The sequence below is a fragment of the Oryza brachyantha genome, chromosome 2 (assembly GCF_000231095.2).
Source record: "Oryza brachyantha chromosome 2, ObraRS2, whole genome shotgun sequence".
Classification (NCBI taxonomy): domain Eukaryota; kingdom Viridiplantae; phylum Streptophyta; class Magnoliopsida; order Poales; family Poaceae; genus Oryza; species Oryza brachyantha.
The window spans coordinates 8,013,992-8,024,550 of NC_023164.2; the positions used below are offsets into that span (position 1 = coordinate 8,013,992).

The 10,559-nt window shown below is 39.5% G+C and overlaps 1 protein-coding gene across 2 annotated transcripts; it reads right to left on the reverse strand.

Annotated features, from left to right (window-relative positions):
• Positions 1–384: 384 nt before the first annotated feature.
• On the reverse strand, positions 385–2,737 carry LOC102706812 (calcineurin B-like protein 7). Of its 2 annotated transcripts, none has more exons than XM_015833453.1 (9): positions 2,620–2,737; positions 2,275–2,395; positions 2,092–2,174; positions 1,919–1,978; positions 1,609–1,717; positions 1,184–1,236; positions 923–1,003; positions 719–831; positions 385–563 (listed from the first exon to the last, which is right to left on the reverse strand). In XM_015833453.1, exons 2-9 carry the CDS (start codon positions 2,351–2,353, stop codon positions 500–502), a joined length of 642 nt encoding a protein of 213 aa, XP_015688939.1. In that variant the 5' UTR covers positions 2,354–2,395; positions 2,620–2,737; the 3' UTR covers positions 385–499. The 2 variants fall into 2 exon arrangements, with proteins under 2 accessions (XP_015688939.1, XP_006647181.1); XM_006647118.2 differs by having other exon boundaries at positions 2,494–2,737.
• Between the last annotated feature and the right edge of the window lie 7,822 nt (positions 2,738–10,559).

Genomic DNA, 10,559 nt, shown 5'->3' on the forward strand with positions numbered 1-10,559 from the left:
CTGAAGCAATTTTTTGCCAATTGTCCTTTTTGAGATGAAGCTGTACTGGCAATACCAAAAGTATTTTCCAGAACACAAGTTTTACAGTAGCCTGGTAGCTAGGAGTATGTTTTTGTTATCAACCGGTCATCCTTCCTACTGCACTTTTAACATGAAGCAGTAACATCTTGTCCTGCTTTACATGGCCAGTTTACAAAATACAACCTAGCCCATAACAAAACAAAAAAAGAGGAGAAAAATTACAGCCTCCATCAGGATGTCCCTTAATTACAATCCTCTCGTCTGGTCATCATGCCCACAAACAGTTCCGATGCTGATTTGCAAACTGTCCTTCAAGTCCTGGAACTCTTTGTTACTGCCATTATACACCCCCCCCCCCCCCCCCCCCTAATCAGATCATCTCTGTATCTGAGCTCTGAAGTCACTGATGCCTAGCAAGCTGAGCTCGCTCTGCTCCCATGACCAATACAAGGAAGAGCATGGAGTGCACTCATGGATGCTACAACTCTTCATCATCAACCCCAGAGTTCAGAACAAAACTGGGGAACGCCATTGTTATGTCCCTGAACACGAAATCGAAGGCGCACACCGGGATTTGGAACACATCAGTATTTTTTAAATTTTTTTTGAAACACATCAGAATTTTATTTAAAGATGGAAGCAATGTAAAGGTAATCTCAGGGAAAAGGCAAATCTGAAAAATTGTAGACAGACTTACTTCAGGTATGGAAGGGTCATGTTCTTCAGCAAAGCCGGGTTTTTACTCGCAAACGCCTTCCATTCGTCAGGGTCGATCTTCCCATCGCTGTTTAAGTCTGCTTGCCTGAAGGTCTATCAAATCTTAAGTTAAGATAAGTTCACAGTTCCATTATGTGGTAAAGAAATAAACTGAGAGTAGCATTTCATCTTCATGTGCGTTTACCTGATCCACAATCTGTTCAACAGCTTCATCAGAAAGGAGCAGATCCGATTCATTAAGAATGGCAAGTACCATTTCGTACAGCTGATATTCATAAGATAAACAACACCATCAGTGCTGAGGGTTAATGATGCAGGGGAATTACTATATGTTGTCATTTGCACAAAGTATAGCCAATTAGTGACGCTGTGTTCAATGGAAGGAACTAAGAAGATTGTTCAGACTTTATCTAAAAAAGAAGATTGTTCAGTAACTCAAACATACCTCTTCGCGTTCAATATATCCAGTTCCTCTTAGATCATACAATCTAAATGCAACTGCAAGAGAGAATACTGTCAGATGCCAAACACACAAGTAACATATGAAAAAAACAACAGAAAGTTCATATAAACATATGAAGAAAATACTAAATGTGAGCACGAATAACTGCAGCAGGTTCACAAGAAATACTGTGACCGATTGACTGACTCCAGTTTGACTATGTCTTTTTAAAAAATCCTTCACTCACACAGGAAAATTTGATTTTTGAGGTCATTTTTCTGAATTAAAAATAATATATGCAGAAGTACATTACCTAAAGAACCTGACTTAATGTTAATAACAAGACTATTAATTTCTTAAAAGTACTGAAAAAGAAGACCGTATAAGTATGCATATGCAATGAGAACGAGCTGGAGTAGGTTCCTTACAGGAAATCTTATCTGCCAAAGGCGTTTCCGGGTGAAAAATGTTGAGGGATCGAACGAACTCCCCAAAATCAATAACACCATTGCGTTTCAGATCAAAGAGATCAAATATCTGCTTGAAATGAGACACCGTCAGATTTTCACACATCTGAAACCGTTTTAAAAGTTCAACCAAAACGCAAAATTGTGCATGGTTTAGAAAAGCTTTTGCACTGAGACAGCAAAGTATTCAGAAAGCGAAAAAGCTCATGAACGACATGCTGAATTAAAGGCCATGGAAACAAAGAGACTACAAATCACTGCAATGACTAACCCGATCGGCGAAAAGGTTCTTCTTGTTGCTGTTCCTGAAGAGGGCTAGCTGGAACTCCTCCTGTTCAAGAAAATGGCAGTTTAGAATTTGACAAAATTCAGAATTTCAATACCAAATGGTCACTTTGTCCAAAACATGGCCCCCATCCACTAAAAGTGAATTAAGAGAGGTACCTTGTGAATAAGCCCATCTTTGAATATGGAATGGCTTATCTTCCTGAACAGCTCATACAGGGCCTCCACTTCGCTCACAGAAACTGCAATTAAGTAGTAATCACAGAACAAAAGCAACAATTATTCTCCATTTCTGAACTGAAAAGAAGAGTTTCCTAAAGGTGTATTTCAGTGCGTTCTCACAAGTGGTCTCCTTGGCTAGGACAGCAGGATCCTCATGCTCTGCAGCTCCTTTGAACTGCTTTGATGATACACAGCCCATACAAACCACACCTTTATCTTGTGTGGTTAAGAAATGGCTTTGCTGGAGAAAGTGATAAAAGTCACTTCAGACGACAGGATAAAGAGGGGTGCTAACAAAAAGCGAAGTGACATGAAAAAGTTCAGCAAAACATTAAAAACCTGAGGAACACCAAAAACATTAAGACCTCCTTTGGAACCGAGGAATTCAACTTAAATCATGTGAAGATCCTACAAAATTCCCATGTTCCAGAGAAGTCCTGAATCGACACACACAGAGAGTCTCACCTAGTGAAGAAAGACAGCTGCCTTTGCACTACTGAAGATCAAGAAGAGGCTGAGCAAAAGAGAGGGTGAGACTTGAGAGTGTGTAGCAAGTGTGCTCCAATATCTCCAAGCTTATTGCAGAAACAATGAACATAGAAGAAGAAGAAGGCTATGACAGCACATATATTTATGCAGATGCATTAGCAGCACAGGGGCTCCACAGTCACAGCTGTACCGACCAAACATGTAGCAAGAGTTGACCTGAAATGGTTCCCTGCAATACGACCTTCCTACTAATTATTGGGTTTTTTTTATATTGTTCATTTCAGCATCTGTCATTATTGAAATGGTGTGAATAAAATAATGATGGTTCACAGTTGTATCTAGGCTAGATGTAGCAAGATATAAATGTTGAGTAATGAACCACAAAGGACGACGGTTTAGGTTTAATCGGGCGATGTTAACTAGGATTTTCCAAAGATGCATGCATCCAAAATGGGCGTTCTGTGATTGATGTGAAAAAAAAAAATGTCAACGTCACTTTGTACCTATCAAATGGTTTGTTTATTCGTGGACGGAAGGATCGCATGCTTGCTCGGCATAATAACAAGGCAGCACCTGTTAATGAGTCGCCTAATTTTTTTTTCTCACTATTAGACACTTCATCCCAGCCAATAAATTGGGATCCAACGATAGAAACCGCTTCCCTCACACCACACTTAAACCCATACCACAAGCCACCTAGGGCACCGTGTGCCATAGACCACCTTACAATTTGATCCAAGCACTACCCCAGAATCCCTTATATTTTAAAGCCTATAGGTTCCGCTTGTATTAAGCTGACATCTAAGAAGGGCTCTAGGTGCCAGTGCACACACAATATCGGTACAAATATTAGGTACCGTTCCATGGCAAACCATCACTTATAGCTCTCTTATATGTGCCACACTTTTCTATCATAACAGCGCCTATACATAAGGAAGTATATGTGCTGGTTTTCAGTAAAAACTGATACCGATAGCATATTATATGTGCTAACTTTTCTTAAAGGAGCCTAGCTGAGCTGATAGAGCACCATTTTTAAGCCACAACCTTATCCTCCTAGATCTATCATATGTCTCGGTCTCTCTCCTTATCCATCCTTTTTCCCTATCGACTGGTAACTTCTCCTTGCCTGTCCTCTCTCCCTGCTGGCATGGCCACCCCATCCTCTCCCCGCTAGCCATCCACGAGATGAAGACCCCCACCAACCAATCAATGTCACCCACTCTGTCTCTACATCATTTCTATGTACTCTGAACGTGAGGTGATCGTAGTCGATGATAACCTCACCGTAGCACGTGACCTCCACGTTACCATCAAGCGCTCGACCCTCACATTCTCCTCCTCCCTCTAGCAGCGCCATGACGTCCACTCCCTTGCCTTTACATGGCATGGAACATACAAGAGGCAACCCTAGCATCCTTCCAACTCAAGAAGGCATAGTAAGTAGCGGTGGTGCGATGCACGGTGATTTATGAGTCAGTATATGAATATGTGTTTGTAGATCTATCTTATGTGATACATGAGTTAGGCCGTATTTGGCATCCCTCCTTAGTTAATTTATCTCCATCGTTTTCCACGCGCACGCTTCCTGAACTGCTAAATGGTATTTTTTTTGCAAAAAAATTCTATAGGAAAGTTGTTTTAAAAAATCATATTAATCTATTTTATACTACCTCCATCCCTAAATATTCGAAGCCATTGACTTTTTTATGCACATTTGATCATTCTTCTTATACAAAAAATTTACATAATTATTAATTATTTTTATATCATTTCATTTATTGTTAAGTATACTTTTATGCATATATATAGCTTTACATATTTAAAAAAAATTAAATAAAATGAATGGTCAAACATATATAAAAAATTCAACGGTGTCAAACATTTAGGGATGGAGGGAGTAACTTTTTAACAATTAATAATTAATTAATCATCTACTAATCTATTACTATGTTTTTCGTGTCAGGAATAAATTAACTTATACCCCATGTGCTGAACGTGACATTACTATATGTATCTATGTATTTCCATGTCATGAATGATCTTTATTTTCTTTTTTAAATGATTTGGGGAAAAATGGTGAGCAACACGATGTGATGCATCGAGCCATTTTTTTTTTGCTTCCTGTGCGTCTCGAATGTTTCGGTCGTGCAATCGTCACCAATAACCTGAGTTATTGGTCCCGTCCGCTGTATGCTACTGCCTCCGTTCATAATAATTTTATTTTTTGTTTTTTTTATTTTACCATTCCTTTTATTTAAAATTTTTTACAACTAATATTTTTATTGTTACGGGATGATAAAATATGAATAGTACTTATTATACGTGACTAATTTTTTCAAGTTTTGTTATAATTTTTTAAATAAGACGAATGTCATACGGAAAAATGAAAAATAAAGTTATTATGGGTAGTTAGGAATATGTGACACGGTATGTTCTTAACCGACACCTAAATAATTTCCTGTAGTGGTGAAGGTTACAACTATAGCAGTGGTGCGTTATTTCATAAAGATTGTACAGTAAACCATCCTTTGATTTGGCCCACCTGCAGCTAGATTGACCACCTTTGCTCCAGATCCTAGCTACGGTTCTTTCCCAGCACCTAATTAACCCTAAGGTCTCACTTGGTGATTAATGAGATTGGGAACAAAAATCCCACACCGCAAAGAGTAACATTTGATCTTGTTCAACTCTGATCTTATCATAACCTTTGTCAGTTATTTTCCTATCTTAACCCCTTCTTTCAACACCTTGATGCCGCCCTTTTGGTTGCATCAGTGTGCTCCTCTGTAAATCGACTCTAGGGGTAAAATTGGACCAATACTCTTTGGTCCTTTCCCAACCATACTTAATCTTAAAAAATTATTGCTCAAAAATCCATAAGAATTTAATCCACCTTGTTTTGAACCTACTGTCTCCATCCCATAATAACGTCATTTTTGATTTCTGTGTCACCATTCGTCTTATTTGAAAATTTTGTATAAAAACATAAAAAAATTAGTCACGCATAAAGTACTATTCCATATTTTATCACTAGTAACAATAGTAATATTAATCACAACAAAATTTAAATAAGACGAAGAGTCAAAATATTGTATGTAAAAACTGAAAAATAACCTTATTTCGGACGGAGGTAGTAATCCTTAAATTTTATTAGCAAAAAAAAAAAAGTTACGCACGCTGCCACTCTCGACTCCAGTCTTAACTCTGGTTGACTTTCTACTAAAATGACACCTTCCATTGCCAACATGACCTCCTCTCCTCCAAGGGCCAATGCGAGGCAAACTACTTTACTAATGGAACCGTTGGATCTTAATCCAACAGATGGCATCGGTCAACTTGGATTTATAGCAAAAGCCGAATGGTAAATGGACAAAGAACAAAAAAACTATGAGGATAACTAAAAGCATGCAGTATTACGCATGAACAGAGTGTCAGGCACGAGCATAATCAAAAACCATATATTGACAATGACGAGCTAGCTGACGACAGCGATTGCTTGGCTGCCATCTAGGATATATAACAAGTTAATACGTGAAACATGTTGATATTAATTTTGTAGCAAGTTTGCTGGAATTTTGTTCTGAAAACGTAACCGATGATTTTATCAAGGAATAATTAAGCGAATATATTAACATTAACGAGAATGCCCGTGGAACTCGAATCTTGCAAAATATTAATCTGTAGTTCTCGAAAGCCAATTAGATGCTAAATATCCCAACCAAACCAACGGTACTATATATTTTCAGCTGGCTGAGACTGTGTGATAAAGACTGATGAAAGAAGGGTAACCAGTAATTGCCCTCCATGTATCTCTAGTTAGATTTTCAAAGTAGTCTATGTTTAATTTGTGGAAATATGGCCGAAATAATACCATATTTGGTTACTTGATTTTGAACTGATAATGAAGATATATGTGTTTTCTCGTAATATACACCATAACATAACGACCTGAAAGAGGTGATAAAACATTAGTGGATCACCGAGGATGCATGCATGCCTCTCTCTCTCTCTCTCTCCATTGTTTAGCCTATTTTTGTTGTGTACTGGTGTTGGGTGTGCTACATTGTTTATGTCGACTCAAGTCCTTAATTTCTCTTAATATAAAAGAACACAATAACGATGAACAGTCTGCATTGGAGAACAAAATTAGGAAAATTCTTTTTATACCCTCCAAATATTAGCCTATCCTCTATGTACCCCTGAATCTTGCTAACTCCCTTGCTTGCATGCTCATAAATTTTGATTTTGATCCCTTCCATGCCCTTTTGGTCGATTTACCATTAGTTGACCGTTTAATTGTTGTAAAAATGTCAATTTTATCCTTATACCTAGAAAGAAAAATAATAGAAATATGTGGAATATAGTATTAAAAGATATAAATTCGTTGCGTGTGACTATTATATTCTTTACAGTATTATCCATGACAAAAAAAATTATAATAATAAAATATATCATTTTTACTAAAAATATATGTAATGTATTTTTGGGATAGTAGTACAATAGATTTGCCACATGTTATATAACTTAAAAAAATGCTGCCCATAACTTATATTTATTGTGTAAATACTATATTTAAATACTATATAACTTATATTTTTAAATATATATTTAAAATTTTAATGTGTAAATACTATAACTTAAATTTATTATGGTTACCATTTAGAAATCTATTATCCTACCCATATTACTTTCTCAGACATGAAACTTATTGTTATACAATAAATTACTATATTTTTAATGTGTAAATACTTTATTTCCTCATTCCTTACATATCTAGGCATAAAATCGACACTTTTACACTTATTTAACGGTCAATTCACGGGAAGGATATAGAAGAGATCAAAACAAATATTCAGGGGTATATAGAAGAGTGACCAAAACTCGGGAGTATGTAAGGGATTGACTAAATTTTCAGGGGCATACAAGGAACTTTCTTTATAAGTAATATGTGTAGGGAAGGATAAAAAGCATAGGACGGCAATGATTGAAATTGATTTTCAGTTTTAGCAAATTGCTCTTCCATTTATCTGCGAGGAAGGCAAAAAATAAATGGAAAACACGTGTCCCGCTGAAACCTAGGTTCCGTTTGATATATTATAATTTTATAATTTCCTTTGGTAAAACTACTTTTAGACCCCTTTGCATGGTGCTTGGTAAGTTGATAAATCTGTTTTAAACTTAATTAAGTTGCAAACTATAATATGGGGCAATCATGACACTACCACAGAAAATGGAGCCACTAGCAGCAAGTGGTGTACCAGTACCATTTATTTAATCTTTTTAGGAATAAATAAAACCTTAAAATATTTTGTATTTTAGTAAGTATCTATGTATGGCAGTGAGTCACAAATAACATGATGTTTGCATGCACATGCGATTTGGAGGATTGGAATTGAGGCTTCCCCTTCCTTCCCCGATGGCCCGCAAGCCCTTTCTCTATCTTCCCCGCTCCTTCTCCTATGATGACCTTGTGGGGCCCAACTCTTACTCTTAGGCCTTTTCCTCCTTCCTGAAAGTGCATTTAGCCCCTAACTGAGTTTCGGATGATTAATGACAATGCTATTCAAGCCTTTGTGCATGAATGAATTTTGAATGTAGAGAAGAAAAGTCGGTTCATCAGGGATTGCACAAAACTGTTTAACCAATGAGATTCAAGACGGAATTCTACGGAGTTGAAGAAGTTTTTATTTTCGTTTTTGAGTCGTAGGATCTCTGTACTATTAAGAGGAGTCATATGAGTCGCTACATGCATCCATGAGTGAGTCGAGTCGTTTAAAAGCTTAGGTTTAGAAAAATCCAATAAAGCAGGACCAGACAATCTGGACAGAGCCGGACAGTCCGGCCCCTGCTCCTAGCTAGAACCTAAGTGTTGGCCGAATGGTCCGGTCCCTGGCAATTTTCCCAATGGCTACATGACGTGTGACAACACTATAAATTGAATCCTATGATTCTAGCCGTTGTTGAGGGTCCATGTTCAAGCCAGTAGGTTCCTAGGGCTACCCTAGCACCCCTCTAGCCTCCCCCACTAATCCAAACACCTCCTAGAGAGATTCAAGGCTAAGGATGGTAGTTTAGGTTAGTGAGATCTTGAGGGCTATTCTTGTGAGGAAGATGGATGCATGTGGTGGCGAGCGAGCTTATTACTCTTGGAGAACGATCTCCTAGACAGATAGGCATCACCCGCGAGCCTCCAAATCGTGTGGATTGCCCGGAAAGGTTTGTGAAGGTTGTTGCCTAACCTACGCAAGAAAATAAGTAAGTTTATAGTAAGATACTTGGGCTTGCTCATAGAAGGCTGCTGGGTAGAGCGAATTGCGTCCAAGGGAACGAGCGGAATCGCTTGATCTTGACCTTGGTGGTCAATCAAGCATTCGCTAGCCCAAAGGTGCGAACTTGGAAACCCTATATCACGCCCCAACCCTAGGAACCCCCCTAGGTCGGGCCTGTGCTCTAGGACACCAAGACTTCCCTCACACAACCAACACACATGTCTTTTCTGCGCACTTTGTCCTCACTCATGCGCACCCGAGAAATAACTTCCCGGTCGGTCACCCATCCCAAGATTACTCCAGGCCAAGCACACTTAACCTTGGAGTTCTCTCGAGATAAGCTTCCGGAAAAGAAGTTGCAACTTGTTGGTATGAGTATCTATCAAATCCTATTAAGGCTTGGGCTGGGATGTTACATACACCCACCCTCAAAGGACCCGACGTCCCCGTCGGTCCAACATACAACCAGGAACGTTCCCCTCTTGGCCACGTCCGTGTGTCCAGGTCCGACCCATGTGCCATGCCGTGTCCCCGCAAGGCCCACGCGCCATGCGCAACATGCCCGCGCCCCTGCGCCCACACGCGCCCGTGAAACCGCGAGGGTCGGCTCTGATACCATTCTATCACGCCCCAACCCTAGGAACCCCTCCTAGGTCGGGCCTGTGCTCTAGGACATCAAGACTTCCCTCACACAACCAACACACATGTCTTTTCTGCGCACTTTGTCCTCACTCATGCGCACCCGAGAAATAACTTCCCTGTCGGTCACCCATCCCAAGATTACTCCAGGCCAAGCACACTTAACCTTGGAGTTCTCTCGAGATAAGCTTCCGGAAAAGAAGTTGCAACTTGTTGGTATGAGTATCTATCAAATCCTATTAAGGCTTGGGCTGGGATGTTACACCCTAGTTGGCCTTGTGAGAGGAAGCCAAGTGAGGGAAAGGATCGAGAGAGATTCTGTTCATCGGAGAACCTCAACGGAGAGTAGGATCGAAAGATCCAAACTTCGGTAGAAAAATCGCTTGTGTCTCTATCGTTCTTTCTACCGTTTTCTCTACGTTTTGGTGTTTATCTCCTTTCACTTTCTGCACACTAGCACTGCACGTTCACGGGAACTACACTACAAAAGGGGATTCTCATAATCCACCTTTTGCCTGACTAGACGGTCCGGTGTTCATACCCGGACGGTCCGACCCTTCTGACCGTTGTATTTTTTAAGTGTTTTCAAAAACACCTATTCACCCCTCTAGGCTATCCATTTAGGATTTCACTCCCCGCACGTGCAAACCAAGATTCTGGCCCTAGCGCATAGCACGCTCGTCCTTTCTTCTTGCGTCACTCGATTAGGTCACCTCATGGCCCATCTCCACCGCTAGACCACTTTGACCTTCTCCCTTGCAAGCTCGCCCAACCATGCACACTCCCAATCGATTGCTGAGACATAGGGCCCATTAGTCATTTCCTATATCGTGGTAATCATCTAAGTTCTTAGTTTAAACCCTAGCATCATTGCCTTCCTGTGTGTGATTTTATATTTGATCCCCATCCGTAACATAATCCAAATGAGTACTACCAAAGGAAACCTATAACAGGTATTTATTATACGAACATGATCTCTAATTATTTTGGTATAGATTATTTTAT

Bases quoted from the DNA above. Each gene is read 5' to 3' on its own strand.
- LOC102706812 (XM_015833453.1), bottom strand. From the start codon at position 2,353: ATGGGCTGTGTATCATCAAAGCAGTTCAAAGGAGCTGCAGAGCATGAG. The intron at 1,237-1,608 runs GTAAGGAACCTA...TCTCTCTTGCAG, and splicing joins TTTGGCAGATAAGATTTCCT to TTGCATTTAGATTGTATGAT. The intron at 832-922 runs GTAAACGCACAT...AAGATTTGATAG, and splicing joins TTGAACAGATTGTGGATCAG to ACCTTCAGGCAAGCAGACTT.